The sequence below is a fragment of the Hemiscyllium ocellatum genome, chromosome 24, assembly GCF_020745735.1.
Source record: "Hemiscyllium ocellatum isolate sHemOce1 chromosome 24, sHemOce1.pat.X.cur, whole genome shotgun sequence".
Taxonomy (NCBI): Eukaryota; Metazoa; Chordata; class Chondrichthyes; order Orectolobiformes; family Hemiscylliidae; genus Hemiscyllium; species Hemiscyllium ocellatum.
Window position 1 is genome coordinate 24,206,719 of NC_083424.1, and position 21,916 is coordinate 24,228,634.

General features: G+C 37.1%; 1 protein-coding gene across 1 annotated transcript in view; it reads left to right on the plus strand.

Moving 5' to 3' along the window:
* Positions 1–21,916, plus strand: part of LOC132827102 (AP-1 complex subunit beta-1) — a 70,422-nt gene that overhangs the window by 44,075 nt on the left and 4,431 nt on the right. Inside the window, exons 14-20 of the mRNA XM_060843583.1 lie at positions 1,000–1,207; positions 2,093–2,122; positions 2,993–3,127; positions 4,851–4,996; positions 10,429–10,558; positions 12,768–12,852; positions 17,562–17,648. Of these exons, the coding sequence (XP_060699566.1) occupies positions 1,000–1,207; positions 2,093–2,122; positions 2,993–3,127; positions 4,851–4,996; positions 10,429–10,558; positions 12,768–12,852; positions 17,562–17,648 (821 nt within the window). The remainder of the gene's footprint in view (positions 1–999; positions 1,208–2,092; positions 2,123–2,992; positions 3,128–4,850; positions 4,997–10,428; positions 10,559–12,767; positions 12,853–17,561; positions 17,649–21,916) is intronic.

Below are 21,916 nucleotides of genomic sequence, written 5' to 3' on the forward strand. Positions count from 1 at the left end.
ATCTACTAATTGGAAAGAAAAGCCCATTGTCTTATGAAATAGACCATTTGATATGTAATGTTGTTTAACTTATGAGTGACTTATGAATGACTTAACTGTAAAACCATGGACTAATTGTGCATAACTGAAACATTTGTTCATTGGCGATGTTTTCACTCCAATTTCCTTTCCATCATTGAGTTTACCTCATGCAAATGAGATCTCTTGCTTATTTGAAAAAGCCCAAGATTTTTGGAGACTGCTTCAAATAAGCAAGAATTTTAAGCAAAGGTATCTCATTCACATCAGGCAAACCCAAGGCATTTGGGAAGAGCTATAGAAATATAAGTTACTAGTTTTTCAGTAATGTCAGTACTGTGTTTAAGAAAGCTTATAAGAACAAAGATTAATACAGCACAGGAACAGGCCCTTCGCCCTTCCAAGCCTGCATTGACACATTTTGCCCTTCCATGCTAAAACTTCTTCACTTGCAGTATCTGTATCCCTCTATTCCCATCCTGTTCATGTATTCGTTCAGGTGTTTCTTGAGCGCTGCTGTTGTCTGCTTTCACCACCACCTCTGGTAACACATTCCAGGCAATCATCACCCTTTGTGTGAAAAGCTTGCCCCTCACATCTCCTTTAAAGTCCACCCCTCCAACCTCTTGCACCTTGAACCTGTCTCTCCTAATAATTGATTCCTCCACTTTGGGAAAAAGCCTCATGGTTTCCACTCTATTCATGCCATTCACAATCTTTTAAACTTCCATCAGGTCACCCCTTAAATGCCTGCGTTCCAGTGAAAACAAACCCAGTTTCTCCAACCTTTCTTCAGAGCTAAAATTCCCCTACACTAAGCATTTTTTTCTGTACCCTCTCCAAAGCTTCCACATTCTTGTGGTAGTGTGGTGACAGAACTGTGCACTGTGTTCCAAGCTGAAGTTCTAGAAGGCTGCAGCATAACTTGTCTATCCTTATTATCCATGCTTAAATTATGTCTAATTTCCTGTCGTGTCTCAGGAATGAAAGTACAGAGAGTCCAGATGTAACCCCATCGGCTGCTGCACAGCCCACTGAGCAACAACCAGCTGTTATACCATCCCAGGGAGATCTTTTGGGTGATCTACTGAATCTGGACCTTGGACCTCCAGTTAATGTTCCCCCTATTCCCTCTTCAACAGTTCAGATGGGAGCCATGGACCTCCTTGGTGGTGGATTGGACAGTTTGGTAGGCAAATAACAATAGGAGTCTAACACTCTGTGGTTTTCAAGGTTTTTTTTAGAAATTGTCAATGTACCTGTCAAAGTTAAGTTAAAATGTTATGATGGCATATTTAATTTGATTGTAGTGTTCAATCATGTTTTAGCCCCTCTTCTAATTGCAGGAGTGTAATATTGTTCAGGATCTAAAGAGCAGATTAATTTTCTTAATTTTACCTTTCAGCAATTTTTAGTTTTCAGTATAAAAATAACAATAATTAATATGAATCAACTTCCATTTAATGCTTTAGAGTGATGTTTTACCTCTTCAAGTTTTGCATTAACTAATGGATAACTATTGGTTATATGTTGACGTCTGAATTTTAACAATTCTATAATGTCAAATTGCTTTAACATAGCTTTAGAAATTCAACAGATGCACTGAAATAGTATACATTTGACATTGTAGAGGCAATACTGATTTGATGTTTTATTTTTAGTTGGTATTCTTTTAATAGCTGAAGCTGATGTACGTATACTAATTATGCTGTGTTTCTTCTTTAAATTTATGCTGTTCCTTTTTTTCACTCTACTTCTGCTTGCATGTGAATGTCCTTGCGTTGCCTCTGTCTTTGCATATTCGTGTCTGGAGATGGGCGATGAGACCGAAGGGGTATGATCCTCTGTCCTTTTGGCTGGTGACTTTTGTTTCCAAGTTAAAGTTGCAGGATAATTATAGTTTTACAGAAAATATATTATCCAATCTCACTAGTTCCAATAATTTGGGTTTATTAGTGGAGAGAATCAACATTTTAGATGTTGTAGAATAAAATCTACACTTTTTTTAATCATTTTTATTCAGAATGTACTTTTCATCTGCATTGTGCAACCAAACTATTTTGTTTTCTTTTAGCTTGGTGGAGATCTAAGCGGGAGCCCTGCAGTAAGTTACATATCTGCTTCATAAATATGTCCAAATATTGCACCACACATCCACTTCTTTAATGAGAAAAGATCCAGTGATTTAATGCTGTTTCCTTCTAACCTACAGCTGACGTGCTTTTCATCTTTACAATTTGTATAAACCAGTTGAATTCTTATTTCTATCAATCTTAATTTCCTAATTCTTAATAATTAAATCTTTGTGGATTTAAATGTTTTCTAAAATAAAGGTAAAAGTCAAAGTGAGAAATGAAAGTGTTGAATCAAGAATGCAGAGCAATCGCATATTCTTAAGAAAACAAAAGTCTACATTTTAGCAGAGATAGTAGCAACATTATGCAAAATGAATTGTACTAATGTTCCTGTCCTTATGATACAAAATACTTAATTCTTACTGAGGCTGTGCTGTGATGAGATCTACTATAATTTATTTTTGATTTGTGATTTTTTTAAAATTCCATTTAAAAACCGTTCCAGGTAAAATGAAATTGCCTTTATCTACCTGACCATCCAGTTTGATTGTTTATGAAAGGCATAAATCCAACCTGCAACAGAATTGGTTTTAGTTTAATGAAGGAAAATTCACCTTCACTATGATTTGAATTGATTCAAAAGCTGTTGTTAACCCACTACATTCAAAAGTAGTTTCTTCATTTCTGTTTTTAGTAACTTGACTTTTGATTTCTCTTTTTTTATATGTTGTCATATATTACAAATCTAAATTATTTGTATAAATCACTGTCAATTAACTAATCATAGTTTAGCACTTTGATTTTTCCCACAGTGCACGCAATTAAAAACAAGTATGCAGCTAGTTTTATAATGTACACAATATAACATTTGACAAATGCATCTTTTGCTATTTGTACAGATTGGTGCAGGCTATGGGACTCCAGCAGTCATGCCAACATCCTTGAATGCACCCCTGGGAGGTGGTTTAAGTGACCTGTTTGATCTTGCTGGTGGAATGAACATGCCATCTGGTTCTTATGTGGAACCAAAAACTGTAAGAATTATTTATTTGCTTTTGATGTTTTTTTTACTTGAAGGTTAGATTATCCCATCTCCTGACTATTTGGCCTAAGTGCCTTGTTGCTCAAAGGAGCTGATGCCCTGCTCCCACATTCATTCCTGTGCTGCCCATAGCTGATAAAACTCTGTCCAGATGCAGCTGTTTTCTTCTACTTGAAAGGTGATGAGACAGCCTTACTTAGTTAACTCTGAACCTGTGTTTTTTTTTCTCATTCTGTGGCTCTATTACTGCTTTAACACTAAGTAGTATCACATTACTTGTAAGCAAATGACTTTGATTTGAACTACTGGTAGTTAAGTGATTACACCTTTATATATATGCTCTGGGGTAGTTTATTATGATTTTACTCTATTGATTTGGTTCTTTTTTTAAAAAAAAATCTCAACACAAAATTAACAGAATTTTAATGGTCTTGAAAGTACACTAAAATGCTACACAATGCTAATTAAAAGTTTAAAACCTGATGTGAAGCAATTGAGTTTGGAGAACGTAGCAGTTGTAATTTCACGCACATTTTAAACTTGCCTTAATGGTGCATAGCAATGAAGGTCTAAACTAACAAATCAATTATTTTACAAGTGCACACCCGCATTCAGAACAAGCTAATGTAAAATGCTTGAGTGCTGCTGATAGGTTTTAGTATCAATATGCTTTGTACAGATTCACTTGCAGTTCTTGAGTTAATTCTAATTTCTATGCAATGAGGTAATGAATGATATTTTGTATAGTATGTGGCTCATTTCCCTCCTCTAGCTACTTTCCTTTAGTGGCTTTGTTTAATAGGCTATAAGACTTTTGCGTATCACAAGAGATCCTGTTTTGTTCTCCATTCATTTGTACCTCCTTTTCGTCAGGGGATACTAGCGAACATTTAAATGCCTTTTCCATGTTCGGTTAAATATGTTTGTTTTGCGTTATGTTATGTATTATGTTGATAGGACATTTAAATAAATAAACTTTCAAGATTCATTCTGCAGTCTTCCAGGATAAATTATTGAGCTATGTGATTAACAATGTTCTATGTATCTTTCTTGATCAACATGACTAACAGTAATTTTGTGAGGTACACTACTGCGTTCTATTATCTTCCCCCCCCCCCCCCCCCCCCCCCTGAAAGTTTGTCATTTCCAATTTATTTCATGGGCTGCAAGATTAATGAGACAGGTTATCTTTGAAATTGTGTCCCATTCCAGTTGGTATGTTGAAAATAGAATGTTAGAAGCATTTTGTGCATGTATAGATTTCCATCACCGTTTGATGTTTTATGTAGTTGCTATTGAATATTGAGATAGTTATTTTAGAGTTTATATTTTAACTATTATCATTTAAATAATTATACTAATTTGAACATTTGATTGACTTACTAGTTGAATTCTATTTAGCGTGAAATCATGTAAATATAATAGCTGAGATTAGCCCTACATTGGTTGTCATAGATTTTGCTGTTTCTAAAATCCCAGATGCATATAGTGTTGTTGTGATAGGAAGCTAATTTGTCTTTAGCAGACCAAAATGTATAACTGGCATTTTTGCATTTTGACAAACTTTGTGCATTCTAGGATAACTTGATAATTTGCTTGGAAAACTGAAGTGCAATGTGTTATAAGGTTATTTGAAATTATAACTCCTGTTTTTCTTATTGTTTAAAAAATTTTAGTCAAAACTGTACTAATCTGTTACATATTTATTTCACCAGGTTTGGTTGCCAGCTGCAAAAGCCAAAGGTCTTGAGATTTCTGGCACATTTTCACGCCGTATGGGTCATATTTACATGGATCTCTCTTTGATGAACAAAGCCATGCAAGTAATGACTGACTTTGCAATCCAGTTTAACAGAAATAGGTGAGAATTGAATTCATTTGGTGCATTTTTGACTTAACCACAGCAGATTATTCTGCACTATTGTCGTGCTTGTATGAAATGTTACTCTTGTACCAGCCACAAAAGAATGTAAGAGCAGAATCAGGTCTTCCAGCCTGTCGAACCAAACCTGCTATTCATTTAAATCATTGCTGATCATCTCAGTCAATGTCACAATCTCACAATATCCTCAATGTCATTGGTCTCCAGCGATTTGATGATTTCTGTCTTGAACATACATTGAACTTTCGCAGCCTTTCAGGATACTGAATTCCAAAGGTTTGCCACTCTAAATGAAGAAATGTTTTATCCCTTCAGTCTTAAATGGCCTAATCCTTATTCTGATGATGTCTCCAGGTTTTATATTCACTCGCCAAGGAAAACACCTTAATCTCCATGTTGTGCTCTGTAAGAATTTTGTAAGTTTCATTGAGGTCACCCTTCATTCTTTGAAACTCTAAGGATTGCAGGTCTGGTCTCTTCAATTTCTCATCATAAGTCAATTCTGCTATCCCTAAAATTAATCTGATGAACTTCTGTTGCATTCTTCTCACAAATACATCCCTCATTTGAGTAAGGAGGCTAAAGCTGTACACAGTACTTCAGGTGAAGTCAGACTAAGACTATATGTAACTGCAGCAAGCAATTTTTACTCTTTTACTCTCATCCCTTTCCAGTGAAGGCTAGCATAGTCTATCTTCCGAATTTCTTGTTGCATCTATATGCTAACTTTTAGTGATTGACGGACATGTGCACTTCTCCAATCTTTCACCATTTAAGAAATACTCTGCCTTGTCTCCACCTATGTTGTGATGAAAATCTTTCATAATGTACAAAATTAATATAGGTTTGAATAAAAACTGTTAATGCAACATTACCTAGAAATTTACAGTAGAAAAGATTGCAATGGGGATTATCAAAAACCTAATGTATACCTTTGAAGATAGATATTTTTAAAAATGGGGTTTGTTATAAAGGTGCACCTGCAATAGATGCCTGCAATTAGCCCATATCCCTGTAAATATTTCCTATTCATGTACCTGTCCAGAGGCCTTTTAACTGTCATAACTGTACCTGCATCTACCACTTCCTCTGGCAACTCATTCCTGAAAAAGTTGCCCCACAGACCCCTTTTAAATCATTTCCCTCTCACCTTAAACCTTTGTCCTCTAATTTTGGACTGCACATTCCTCAGGGCAACCATTAATTGTGTAAATCCTGTCCTGGTTTGTCTTAGCAAAATGCCACACCTCACATTTATCTAAATTAAACTCCATCTGCCACTTCTCAGCCCATTGATCCATCAGATCAAGATCTTATTGTACTCTTAGATAACCTCTTTCACAGAGCAGTTATATCATTAATTTAGGTGTTTCCACAAGCTTCATATATTCTCATCCAAATTGTTGACATAAATGCCTAACAGCACTGATCCGTACGGTACGCTGCTGGACACAGGCCTACTGTCTGATTAACCACCTTTTATTGCCACCCTTTGTCTTCTACCTTCAACCAATTTTGTATCCAGTTGGCTATCTCTCCCTGGATACCTTGTGATCTAACCTTATTAACCGGTCTATCATGCGGGATCTTATCAAAATTCTTGCTAAAGACCATGTTTGGCCTTCATCTATCTTCTTGATAACCTCTTTTTAAAAAAAACCAAAATTTGTGCGATTTGATTTGCTGCTCACAAAACCATGCTGACTATCCCTAATCAATCCTTGCCTTTCCAAATGCATTGTAAATTCTATCTCTCAGAATCCCCTCTCACAATTCACTTGCCACTGACATCAGATTTACCAGTATATTGTTATCTGGCTTTTCTTTGTAGCATTTTTAAACAATGACACAGCATTAGCCACCCTCCAGTCTTTCAGCACTCATCTGTGCCTGTTGTTGATACAAATATCTCTGCCCTGTAATTTCTTCCCTAGCTTTCCAAAAATGTTCTGAGATACACCTGATCAGGTGCCTGCAAAATATCTACCTTTCTCTTTTCAAGACTTCCAGCAGCACCTCTTCAGTAATATGGACACTTTTCAAGACATCACTATTTATTTCCCCAATTTTCCTTCAATGTCTTTGCAAAATATTTGTTCAGTATCTCGCTCATCTCCTGTAGTTCCACTTGTAGATGGCCACGTTGATCTATAAGAGACTCTATTCATTCCCTATTTACTTTTTTGCCCTTAGTATACTTTAGAATCTGATCATTCTCCTTAACCTCAGTTGCAAAATCTGTGTCATGTCCCCTTTTTGCCCTCCTGATTTTACTTTTAAGTGTACTGCAAATTTCCCTATACTCCTCCAGGGATTCGCTTGATCCCAGCTGTTTGTATCTGACATATACCTCCTTTTTCTTGACCAGACCCTCAATATCTCTCGACATCCAGTTTTCCCTACACCTACCAATCTTGCTCCTCACACTAACAGGAGCATACTGTCACTTGACTCTCATTTATCTCCTTTTTGAAAGCATCCCTCATGACATTTGTCCTTGATCTGCGAACAGCCTCCTCCAATCAACTTTTGAAAGTTCCAGTCTAATACCATCAAAGTTGACCTTGTTCCAATTTTGAATTTCAACTTCCAGACCAGGCTTTTTCTTTTCCGTAATTAATTTTAAAATTAATAAACTTATGATCATTGGTCCCAAAATGCTCCCCCACTTACACCTTAGTCACTTGCCCTGCCTTATTTCCCAAGAGAAAGTTGAGTTTTGTTTCTTCTCCAGGTATATCCACACATTGAATAAGATGATTTTCTTGAACACACTTAACAAATTCCTCCTCGTCAAAGCCCTTTCCATTATGGCAGTTCTGGTCTATATTTGTAAGGTTAAAATCCCCCACTATTAAAACGTTATGATTCTTGCAGATATTTGAGATCTCCGTACATATTTGTTCCTCAGTTCCCTGATGACTATTGGGGGCCGTTTGGTACAATCCCATCAAGGCGATTGTCCTCTTCTTAATTCTCAGTTCAATCCAGTAATTTCATTAGATGATTCCTCATCTCTAAGTACAGCCATAATGTCCTTAATCAAAAACGCCGCTCTTCCTCCTCTTTTCTTTTCCATCCCTTTCTATCCTCCCTAAAATTTCTATACACCAGAACATTAAGCTGCCAGTCCTGTCTCTCCCTCAGCTATGTTTCTGCAACTGGGATATTTTGCTATTACAGGTTCCCATCCATGCCCTGAGTTCATCTGCCTTACCTGTCAGGCCTCTTGTATTGAAATAAATGCAATTTAAATCACTAGTCTTGACATTCTACGTTGCTGTTGCCAATTTTGTCTATTTAACCTCCTTTGAACTATTGCATTTTTTTTTAGTTATAGTATTGACACTTGCAGCAAGCACTGACAGGCAAAGTCAGAATTTGCAACCTCCAAGTTGAAGTTTTCCATTCTCTCGTTCCAGCATTTTAAATATTTACCTCACAAAGACTGCACCTCCCTTGCCATACAGAATTCTTAATGTAGTGCTGTATTAGCTGGCCTACTATCTTTTACCAACTTCCATAGACTTCTAATGTCCGTATTCATTACCAGAGAAATAGTACTGCTAAATTGTTAGAGCTACAGGCTTGCAAATCCCTTCGTCCTGATGGACTTAAAAGGGTATAAAAGAAGTAGTTAGTAAGATAGTTGATGCATTGCTTTGAATTTTTGAAAATTCTCTATAATCAGTTAAGGTTCCATTAAGTTGGAAGGTAGTGACTGTAACGTACCAAAAGGGACAGACAGAGCAGGCAGGTCAGTCAGCTTAACATTTGTCATAGGGAAAATGTTACAAATACGTACCTTGTATGTGAAATTGTCCATTTTGGCAGAAAGAATAAAAGAGAGATATGCTATCCCAATGGTAAAAGATTGTAGAGGGACCTTGAATCGCAAAAGGCTTACATACAAGTATTGCAAGTAATTATGAAAGCCAAGGAGGTGGTATTTATTGGGAGGAGAATTGAATGCAAAGTAGGGAGATTATGCTTCATTTATACAGAACATTTATCCAGCACTTGTGTATGGTAATGGTCTCCTTATTCAAGGAAGTAAATGCTTCAAGGAATGAGTGGGTTCTATCAAGATAAGTTTGGACAGGCTAGGCTTGTATTCACTGCAGATCTGTAAGCTTAGCAAAAGCAAATTATGGAAATGCTGGAAAATATGAATAGGAATAGAAAATACTGAGTAAGGCAAGCAAGATCAATGCAGAGAATAAAGTTAATGTTTCAGGTCAATGTTGACTCCTCTTCAGAACTGTTTTGAATGTCCAATAACAACTCATCATGTGCAGTAGCCAAGTTTTCATAGACTGGGAATTAAACGTTTGGGTTTGTGGTGGAATGTCAAACAACAGGATTAATTTAAGACAGTGATGGATTTCTTGCTGTCCACAGGTGTTTTCTGGTTTCAGCAAGTGCATGTAATCAATCTCAAATTCATAAGATTCTATTCCATGTTAATCGCTATCTGAAGACCAATCTCTTAAACTAACTTCGACATTTTTTACCTTTTCCAAACAGTAAAAATTGAAGTAGAACTCAATGAGGAAGAAAGTGAATCAAACGCTATCGTCATCCAGAAGTATTTAGATAAAATTTTAAAACATTGATTAACTTTTACTACCATTACTGTTCATCACATTAAAATGGTTGATAGATTGATTAGTTTTGATTTAGAGGTGTTTACAGGTTTCAGCACTTCCAGCAGTCTTTGATGATGATTCCTTCTGTACTGACAAATATGATATTTCAAATCTCTGAGAAGTTGCCTGAAGAGACTGCTAGTGTCATTTGGTACATGTTAGATTTTCTGATTAAATCAGTATAAACTAATAAGGTTGTTTTGAGAGTACATTATATTTGGAATCATGCTTCTTTGCTGGTTTTATTTTTATCTCACTTTTTTTTGCCTGTTTTTGGTTTGCTTTTTCTTTCACTGATTATACTCTTGAGATTTTTTTTGTATCTTTTACTTTGTCATTATGTTCCCTCATTAAATGTGTATTTTTCCACCTGCTCTTCTAGAATTAGTAGTAGCATGAAGATAATTTTTATGAGCAAATAGTTGTGATCTGATATTCATTGCCTGCAGTGTTGTGGAGGTGGATTCAATCATCATTTTTCAAAAGGAAATTGGCTAAATACTTGAAGAGAAAATAATTGCTCGTGTGTGGAAGGAGCAGAGGAGGTGACTTGTAACTGTAGCTAGTAGCTTGCACAAGCATAATGAGTGGAAAGGCCACCTTCTGTACTGTATGGTTGGAGTTTTTTTAATTGTGTGGAAGATGCACCGATGCAAGGCTGTGTTGTATAATGCCAATATTTTCATGCCTACATCAGACCCAAAAGGAATGTTTGGGGGAAAAAACGCTTACCTTTTGCTTTCCATGCACTTTATTTTGTAGCTTTGGTATGGCACCAGCTGCTCCCCTACAGGTCAATGCTCCACTTGCTCCTAACCAGACAATTGAAGTCTCTCTCCCTCTGAACACTGTTGGTCCAGTTATGAAGATGGATCCACTCACCAATCTACAGGTCGGAATTAAGCTACAGCTAAATCTTTGAAATTATTGCTAACTGAAGATATTATTATTCCTTCCTCTCCTTTTCATGAAACCTGCATTATTTCAGTAAGATGAGAAGGATGTAGCCTTGGCGTGTAATTAATTGTCGAAACGGTGAAATAATGAATTATTGCAAGCAACTCAATAATGAAGTCTTGCCTGCAAAAGTTAAGGATTTCTGTTGAAGACCAATTTGGCTATTTGTAGAATTTATCTTCAATGACTCTGAAGTTGAATAACTGAAATCCAATTAGTTTTACTTCACACTTTTCTCATTAAATGTGCACTAAGTTAATTTGGAGTGGAAAAGGGAATACTTAATTTATTTCAATGCTAGAATTTAATTATTATTCTGAAAACTACACTTCAGGGTTTATTGCTAGATAAACACTGCCAACTTGTAAAAGTATCCTTTTAATTTTCCAAAGTATTTTGAAAGCAGCACTTCAAGGACCAAGTGATTTCTAAACAGATTGAAGTGACATCTTGTGTAGGTGCTAACCAGGTAGTATGTAGTTACCAGCTATAAATTCTAGTCTATTACATTGTTGATTCTGTTATAATAGAAAAACAATATATATTTTTGCCATCTTAGTATATTTGCCTGGTCTGTGTAGTTATGTACTTAGCTCAATTTTATGCCGCATAATTGTCAACTTGCTTCAGTGTTGAATGTCATTGTGATTAAATTTCACTTGTCTGTGTGAGGAGCACAGGTAGAAGAAGCTCAATGCTAACTTAAGTGCTTCTGATCTTAAGGACCTGCTTCTAAGCATGCTAATCCTGAATCCTCGAAATTTGAACTGAAATTTGTAAAATTTAATTGTGCTGAGTCACGCATAGTGTTGTTTCCCAATAGCTGTACAATTACTTTTCATATTGCAACATAGTAGTTCATAAATGAAATAAAGTGCTATGATATTTGCTGAAGAGTTCAGGCAGCTGTCTGGTGAATCTATACCCTTGTCCTCCCATGTCAAATTAGATCTGAATGGAAGAAGGAAAGACATACCAGTTTAAACCCAAATAGTGGTTTTGGTTCAGATTTTGTTGTTGCAAAGTACCTGCCAGCATCTGCATAAACCTTCGTCTTGCGCATGCACACACAACAGCGAACTGAGGGAAACAAGACATTCAGAATCTGAACAAACAGAGAAAGCTACTGTGTGTACAAATCAGATTGGAATTTTTATGAAAAAAAACAGCATAATACTTCTGCAAAGTTAATGGGAGACTTGAGCAGTATCATTTGGATGTTTCGCCCCTTTTCTGAATTTGCTGTGCCATTTGTACACCAGTAATGACAAGCATCATAAGCATTATTGTTCTTTTGATGGCAAAGTCTAACCCAAAGTAACCTTATGCACCAGTCACTACTCTTGGTAATGCTGTCTTTGGGCAGAAGCATGATGAAATGGTCTCAACTGTTGCTATTTATACAAATGCATTAGTACATAATATCACAGTTTCCTGTGATGGAACATCATCCAAACTAAGGAATCTACTCCCAAAACAAAATATTTTCATTGGAGGATGAAATTATCTTTTTAGGCATCCTTATTTCCAGTTCCATTCAAACTGTGCAAGAATTAATACAAAGTTAAAAATCACACAACACCAGGTTATAGTCCAACAGGTTTAATTGGAAGCACACTAGCTTTTGGAGCGGCGCTCCTTCATCAGGTGGTTGTGGCACCTGATTTTCAACTTTGTACACCCCAGTCCAACACTGGCATCTCCAAATCATGATTAGAATTAATACTTCATACTTGATGTAAATCCATTTTCCAATGTATAAGCAGTTTCCATGGCATGCTTTTCAATGTAAAACTATATTGACAATTCTTTCTATAACATTATTGCCACTTAGCCAAGTTACTAAAATATGCAGCCTACAACTTTTGGTTTATAAATTTTAAGGGAAAACGTGATGCCTGAGCTTATGGTACACAGTAAAACATTTGAGCAGCTAGGGTAGATGTATACTCAACAATTACAATGCTGTTTGGGTATTAATAATTCTAAAAGGCACCATAAATGCTTTTTCTTTTAAAGTAATTGCCTAACCTTGTTTTTGCTGCTTTTTGGTGTAACATAATGAGGATAGAACAAATTATGACAGTGTCACTGCTATTTAAACGACTTAAACACTGTAATTCTAATTTTACTTCTGTGAACAGGTTGCGGTAAAGAACAATATTGATGTCTTCTACTTCAGCTGCCTGTACCCAATTAATATGTTGTTTGTAGAAGATGGAAAAATGGGTGAGTGTTTTCAGTATTCTTAATATTCAGAATTGATTAAAGAGGCCCTGTATACCAGTGGCAAGCATTAAAGAGAGATTAAGGTAATTTTTCATAAACCATTTACTTTAATCATATGAACAGTAAATCCCTGTTTTATGTGGTTTTGCCTGAACATTGGTTAGTTAATGGAACCTGTATTCTTCAAATCAGCAAGATTCATTTAAAAGTTTTCTCCTGCCAGTCTGAGCCAGCATTACATGACCTGGTCAGCAGCGTTTTGAAATGGCCTCTCCTGCTTCCTAATCCACCCTGCAGCTGCTGACTCTCGCAGTTTGTGGCCCTTCCCACATCCTAACCTGCTCGCTTGCTGATAACCTGAGGCCCCTCCAGCTCCTTAATCCTGCTTCCTCCGTACTTGTCATTGCTTAGTTTCAAAGTCCTAGCTCTCAGCAAGAGTTCAGGAAAAGCAGGTAAGGATATTTATGTGAAATTTTAAATATAAAATCCGGAGCACTGCACTTCCGCAAAATCAGGACCTGTGCTTTCACAACTCCAAAACGCAACCTGAATTTTGAATGGGGGTGCAGGTTCAGAAAGAAGCAAAGTGGAATGGTTGTGGAGTGGAAAGATAGCAAAGAAAGTATGTCAAACATCAGTGTACCCAATTTGGAGGATCAGTACAAAGAGCGTTGATAAGGAAGTGGCCGAGGCTGTGAACCAAAAGGTCAACCAAAGAAAAGGTTTACAGCAACCAGGAGAGTCAAAGATCAAGATGTGATGCATCAGCAGTAAGCAAGATCAGCAGTGAATGGGAAGTACTGTAACTAGAATGATACCATTTTTCTTATACCCTTGAATGAAATAGCTTTAAAAAAATAAGAATTTAGAAATGCAAAGTACTCCAGCTTGTAGAGTACAAGTGGTTTTGCTATAATGCATGTTTCATTAACAAAATTCGCTATAAAACAATTGAAAGATTGGGAAACTTTCCAAAGCGCAAAGTTTTAAAGCGTGTATTGGTTATAAAGCGATTCTGCCCCCATTAATTTAAATGGTGCTGCTATTACACGATTTTTAAATGATACAGGATTACACAAGAATGGAACTACCATGTTATAGCAGACCTGACTGTATAATGTTTATTTTTCCTTCTTTGATGAGAAATGTCCTATAGAGTCTGACTATAGCATTTAAATTGGATTTGATAGGAAAATAGATTTGCTTAAAGTTTCGAATTTCCAGAATGAATCAAGATCTAAATGCTTTATAACTTATATTACAGTTAAATGCAATATGCAGAATTTGATATGTGAGCTCTGATTGGAACTGTGACTGGTTCTGAATTGTTGTTTGTGTCTCTACTTTTTTTCACTATACCGTAACTTTTCTGTCACAAATTGATATCTTGTATTGAAAATTATATCTCCATTCTATTGTTGTGACCCCTGTACAGACCAGCAAACTGAGGATCAAATTTACAAAACGGCCCTGATTTTGAAAGAAAAAGCAAATGGACAGTATTTCACTTTTATAATTTTTCCTTTAACAATCAAATTCATAAGAAAATTGTCAGATGAATCATGGTCAATATGTAAATTACACAGGTCTGTGTGTCTCACATTTGGATAGCAGTCTCCTCAGCATATATGACAATGTGATGAACTGCAAAGTCCTTAAAAATCTTACCTTCCTCAGGTAAATGTTCTTTACTCCATACAGAGGTTAGTCATCAAAGTTCTTCTGATGGCCACTCACAGCCAACTAGAATCCCATGCCCTTGCTTTTCAGCAAAATGTCCATTTTTAGTTATTCAGACCCTTTCATGTAACTGTAAGAGTGACAGTAACTTTTTTTTAATCCTCACTCTTGATTCCACCTACAGATTACCTTCCATAAAGTGCCTGTCTCTATTGCTGCGCAATTTGAGTTTTTTAAGAATCCACACCTTTATCGGGTTTAAACAAGTTTCCGTTTCAAAGGAAATCTAAGATCAGAGGCTTATTTCCCACAGACATCAAATCACAGTTTCATTTTTAGTTTGGGCCTGACAAAAATAAAAGAAGCAAAACAGTTTTTAAACCAAGTTGGTATAGCCAGTTGAACAGTCAGTTCTTCAGATAGCAGCTTGCACGTGCTAACCACAAGTCCTGCAAACTCAACTCTACCACTATAGAAACTCTCAGAAACACTCCTTGTAGAGTCATAGTCCTAGAATCATACAACATGGAAACAGACCCTTTGGTTCAACCAGTCCATGGTGACCATGTTTTCAAACTAAACTAGACCCACCTGCCAGCTCTTGGCCCATATCCCTCCAAACCTTTCCTATTCATGAACTTATCCACATGTCTCTTAAACATTGTAACTGTATCTGCATCCATCACTTTCATTCCACACGCAAACCACTCAGTCTTTCAAAAAAAAATAAAGTTGCCCTCATGTTCTTTTTAAATCTTTCTTCTTTCACTTTCAAAATATGCCCCCTTGTTTTGAATTCCCCCACATTAGGGAAACAGCCCTTGCTCTTGACCTTATCCAAGTCCTTTTATGACTTGATAAAGCTCACTTTGGTCACTCCTCAACCTCCTACACTTCAGTGAAAAAAGTTCCAGCCTTTCCAGTTTATTTTTTTATCTGAAACCCTCCATTTCTGGAAACATCCTGGTAAATCTTTTCTGAATCTTCCCCAATTTAATATCCTTCCTGTAACAGGGCAACCAGAATTGCATGCAGTACTCCAGAAGAGGCCTCACCAACTTCCTATACAACCTCAACATGATATCCCAACTGCTGTACTCAAAAGGTCTGAGCAATGAGGGCAAGCATGCTAAATGCCGCCTTAATCACCCTGTCTCCCTGTGACACAAATTTCAAAGATTTATATACCTGAACCCCTAGGTGTCTCTGTTCTACAACACTACCCAGGGCCCTACCATTAATTGTAGAAGTCCTGTCACATTGCATTCCACATTTATTTTCTTTTGAGCAAAACAAAGTGAAAGTACATGGATACCTTACTAGTCAGGAGTTTTTCTATTTTTGGCAAGTGGATTTTATTTTTAGTTTTGATCAGTGAATTATATACTATAGTTGAAAATCATTAATCCATTGATCTTTTCTGACCGTCTGAAACAGCTTTCCATCTGGTTCCATTTCCTGGTTCTTTACCTTTTCAGATTTTTATCTTTTTTTTTCCTTTTCTAAATGAAGCTATTAGCAGTTCTCCTTCCCTTATTGTTTCTGAATTCCTTATCTAAATAGTCCCCTAACTTATAAAGAAAACCAACCTACAATTTTTGTTACATTTATGCTTCCTAGTTACTAACTCACTAACCAGTCTGAATAGGTTTTTCTCAACCAGAGTTGAGTGGTGCCAGAATTTAAGTTTGTGCCAGTCTCTCTCTGGGTTGACATTGGACTAAGTTATTCTTTGCTTACAAGTCTTGATTCATCAGGAGGGATTCCGATCCATAGCAACTTAAAACTTTATTTTTCAAAATTGAACACATCAAAATGGTGACTAGACGGTCATTCTTGAGTTTAGTGACCTTGGCTATGTGTAGAAAAGTCATAGTTAAAATTTGCAATAGCAAAGATAGCGGACAGTGTGATATGTCAGCACTAATAAAGGATTCTTGCAGATAGTTTTCCTGAGAAGGCATTCCTGCAAACTGTCATGCACACCATATTGTCTTCCAAGTAGTTGAAATTAATGTGGAATCTTGAAACAACAATGTAAACATTCTATATTCATTATTCCATAATAATCCAATTATAAGATCATTATGATAGAAAGCTTAGTTATTAGAACTGATGCTTAACTGTTAGAAATTATTTGACCTGTAGTCTTTCCAAAGTGTCTGTCTTCAGGCAGCTATGATAACTTTGTTTTTCCTTGCAGCAAACAAATGCATGTATTAATGGAGTTAACTGACAAAATTGACAGATGTAGAAACTTGGGGAGACGGGCTGTGGTTTTGTCTCAATGTTCATTAACACATAGATGGATTACAACCAGATAAGTGTGGATGGATCTCCAATTGCTGCTTATGTCATTGCATTTTGTGTTTGGTGATAGAATACAATTGTAGTTAGTACCATTTAGTGTGGTAGAAGATCAACATGATTTTGTCGAATGGCAGAGCAGACTAGAGGCCACATGACCTATTCTTTCACTTTCATGAAATGTTAAGTATTTTGTTTGTGCTTATGTACTTTATCTCCTTGATGTGCCACCTCTGGTTAGGACAAGTATGGTTGGTGCAAACATTCTTGCTTAGCACCAAAGTGCCTATTCTTCACATGAGCCTAGACCACATCACGAAAGGCATCAATGCCAAACTTGCGATCAAGCTCTCAACTGACCTCAGTGAGCTTTCACAATCCTACGATTAGTTTCAGTGTTTTTGAAGAGGAGCATATTCCTACAGGGTACTTAGATGTCCGGGTGTATGGTGAAAACAGATTGGGACTGCATGCCACTATCAAATTGTCTGCTCATTTCTGTGGTCACAAACTATTTAGGTGAAATACTAAAGGCTCCAACATGTGTAGCTGCATAGGTTTTTGTTTTCTAAGTAAGTTACATAGTGTAAAACTATTTCTAAATTCAAGTTGTCAGCTGACTCTATGGAGCCTTCTGTTATGTACCTGTTGAATGAACAGCAGCTGGAATTTTTTTGATTTTTGGATCCATAAGTTGTAGCACCTATTTGTTTTTTGTGCAGATCGACAGATCTTTCTGGCAACTTGGAAGGACATTCCAAATGAGAATGAAGTACAATTCCAAATCAAAGACTGCCACCTTAATGCAGGTAAAATATGAATTTTCTAAATTATCTATGGAATAAGTTGAACACAGCATCATTAAATTGCATTTCTAAAGATCTACGAATCTCTTGCAGCATTGTCCTTGCAATGGACTAAACTTATCCCATGCATTTGTATGTTGCTGTCTGTTTGAAAAATAGCAATAAAAATGCAGAGATTGCACTTGTTAGTGGATCTGCTATGGTGGAAACCTGAACCATACCTTCAGTCTGAGAAACCATGCAGTTTAAAGCCAATTTCCTGTCCACACCCAATATGATTAGCTTTTTAGTAATATGGATGTTTGAAGCCTAGTATTCTACGGACTGCAACTTAAACCTAACATTCACGTCTTCTGATACATAACTAGGATTTAAGCGTAATTGTATTTTAGTACATTTATATGTTTCATGAAATCAAGAGCAATGTAACATTTTGTTTCCAGAAGACCGCTGCAGCATCTCTAACAATTTCTAATCATCAGCTTGAAACTTTACCTCTATCTCTCTCCATAGATGCCACCAGATCAGCTGAATGTGTTGACATTTATTTCAATTTCTAGTAGCTAGTATGAGTATAAGAACAGGAAGAGGCTATTTAGCTTGTTGAGCCCACTATTATTTAGTATGCTCATCACTGAACACTTCAATGTCTTTTTTTTTTAGATTAGACTTAGTGTGGAAACAGGCCCTTCGGCCCAACAAGTCCACACCGACCCGCCGAAGCGAAACCCACCCATACCCCTACATTTACCCCTTACCTAACACTACGGGCAATTTAGCATGGCCAATTCACCTGACCCGCACATCTTTGGACTGTGGGAGGAAACCGGAGCACCCGGAGGAAACCCACGCAGACACGGGGAGAACGTGCAAACTCCACACAGTCAGTCACCTGAGTCGGGAACTGAACCCGGGTCTCAGGTGCTGTGAGGCAGCAGTGCTAACCACCGTGCCACCGTACTCTTACTATTGTCATAACCACTGCTAATCAGAAATCCATTCCAATATACTTAAAGACTGAGCCCTTGTGGATATAGAATTCCAAAGACTTACAACCCTTGAGCAGTGTTTTCTTACTATATGGGTCCTTTGCCCCACCCCCTTATTTTTAAAAAGTGCACTCTTGTTCTCAGTTCTCAACAAGGTGGAAACACCTTACCTGCATCTACCTTGTCTATCCTTTGACATATTTTGGCAGTTTGTGAAACTCCAGAGCACACCAGTCCCAATATAGTCCCACCATTCTGGGAACATGTCTGGTAGACCTTCGTTGCATTCCCTTTAGGACAATCTCTCTCATGAGGTAAGGAGACCAAAACTGCGCACAGTAATCTGATGCAGTTTTTAAAAGCTCCTATGCAATTGAAGCTAAGCTTCACTGTACTCAACATCTCTTGTGATAAAGGCTAGCATTCTCTGAGCCTTCCTAATAGCTTCCTGACTTATTGACAGGGAAAGCCAGGTCCCTTTGCATTATCTACACTTTCCAATATTTTACCATCTAAGAAATACTTGATATGTCTGTTCCTTCTACGAAAGTAGCCTCACATCTTTCTGTATTGTATCCCATCTGCCAATTTCTTTTGCCCACAACATGCACTCCTGCTTAAGGTTGTGTCAGCAGCAAATCTGGGAATACTACATTTGCTCCTCACATCCACATCATTGATATATAATGTGAATAGCTGGGGCCCAAGTACTGATCTTTGTGATAACCATGAGTGCCAACACAAGAGTAAGATCATAAGAGAATTATCTATTTATTCTTACTCTATACTGTGCCTGTGAGCTAAGCCTTAATCTGTATTAATACATTACCTCCTGTCTCACGCATTTTAGTTTTACTAACCAATTTCCTGTGGAGGACCTTATCAAAAACCTTCTGAAAATCAAAGTATTCTGCATCCGTCAACTCCAGTTTATATATTTTGTTAGTAATATACTCAAAAAATTCCAAAAGTATTTCAAAATGACTTATCAAAAGTATATAATTTTCCATTTGCAAATCCATGCTGGCTATTTCCAGTCAGATCATTTTGATTCAAGTGTCCAAGTATCACTTCTTATATGACAGATTCTGGCATTTTCCCAACTCCTTAATTCTTTATTTCTCTCTTGCTCCATTTTCAAATAGTAGAATGACATTTGCTAGTTTCCAATTTGCAGGAATCTTTCCAGAATCTGGAATTTTGAAAGCCGATCACTAATACTCTGACTCTCTCCATAGCCGTCATTTTCACTACCCTTAAAATGTAGTCTTTTAGGCTCTGGGGACTTCGCAACTTGCAGACCTATTCATTTTTTCCTGTACAGTGTTCTTATTAATACTTTAACTCCTTATATATCCATTTTTGTGTTTTGTTAGATTATGTATGTATTCTAGTTTCCTTTTCATATCAGTGTCATATCCCCCTTCATATTCTTAAAAACCTCCTCAGAATTATTACTATTTTTGGCCACTTTACAGGCCTTTTACTTAATGTTATACAATTCTTAACTTGATTTGTTAGCCACAGTTGACTGTCCTTTTTGAGTTTTAGTACATTGAAGAAATGTATGGTTGATTTATGCTATGTTATAGTTCTTTCAATAGACAATGGATTGTATTTCAAGTCATATCATTTAAGTATTTTCCCAGTCCAACTGAGCCGGTTTGTGCCTTGTGCTTGCTTCAGATTGTTCCTCACTCTTGTACATAAGGACATATGCATTTAATGGTCAGATCCTAGGGAGTGTTTCTGAGCAAAGAGACCTTGGAGTACAGATTCATAGCTCCTTGCAAGTGGAGTTGCAGGTTGATGGGATAGTCAAGATGATATTTGGTATTGGTCCTTTATTGGTCGGAGTATTGAGTACAGGAGTTGGGGAGGTCATGTTGCAGCTGTACAGGACATTGGTTAGGCCACTTTTGGAATATTGCATGCAGTTTTGGTCTCCTTCCTATCAGAAGGATGTTGTGAAACATGAAAGGGTTCAGAAAAGATTTACAAGAATGTTGCCAGGGTTGAATAGGCTGTTTTCCCTGGAATGTTGAAGGCTGAGGGGTGACTTTATAGAAGTTTATAAAATCATGAGGGGCATGGATAGAATATATAGACAAAAGTCTCTTTCCTGGGTGGGGGAGTCCAGAACTAGAGAGCATAGGCTTTAGGGTGTGTGGGGCAAGATATAAAAGAGACCTAAGGGACAATTTGTTTCACGCAGAGGGTGGTACGTGTATGGAATGAGCTGCCAGAGGAAGTGGTGGAGGCTAGTACGATTGCAACATTTGAAAGGAATCTGGATGGGTATATGAATAGACGGGTTTGGAGAGAGCTGGGCTGCGATTGGGTTGGGATATCTGGTTGGCATGGACAAGTTGGACCAAAGGGTCTATTTCTCTGCTGTGCATCTCTATGATTCTATATAATGTAAAATTTTATTATAATGTAGTTACTTGTCGCTAAGGGTTCTTTTACAACAAGATTCTTAATTAGCCCTTTTTCATTGCATAATGCTAGATCTAAAACAATCTGTCCTTTTGTGGGCTCATCAATATTCTGCTCTAGGAAACTAGTTTGAACCAAAGCTAGCAGCACCAGCAAATCTCCATGTGAGGCTGTCAGTGGCAGTCCTGTTAAGATGTAGCCCATCTAGTAGGTCCTACTTGTTCCAGAACTGGTCCGAATGCCTCAGAAAATCTATAAGACACTTCATAAATATGTTCTCCACAGCTTTAGCGCTCAATTCTTTTACACAATCTATATGCAAATTGAAGTTGAAGAGTGTGGTGCTGGAAAAGCACAGTCGGTCAGGCAGCATCCGAGAAGCAGGAGAGTTGACGTTTCAAGCATTGGCTGTTCATCAGGAATTGATGCAAATTGAAGTCACCCATAATTGCTATGTTGCCCATGCCACAAGCTTTTATAATGTGATGATTTATACCATGTTCCACACTACCTTTTGGTACCCTATAAATAACTCCAGCCACTGTCTGCTATCCCTTTGTTTCTGAGTTCAGATTCCACATATTGTTCTTTGACCTGAGATCATCTTATACTGATCCCATCTCTTACTATCAGCAGAACTCCTTTTATGTGCCCTCCGGCACATTGTATACCTTTGATCCTTGGCTCCCGTTCCTGGTCACCTTGTAGCTATGTTTTTGTAATGGCAATTCTGTCATAAACATTTACCTCTTTGTGCTCTTAGATTGTTTTGAATGCTGCATTCATGTAGAGTGTTTAAACTTTCTGATAACATTCTACTTTGAAGGCCTACTCGATACTTGG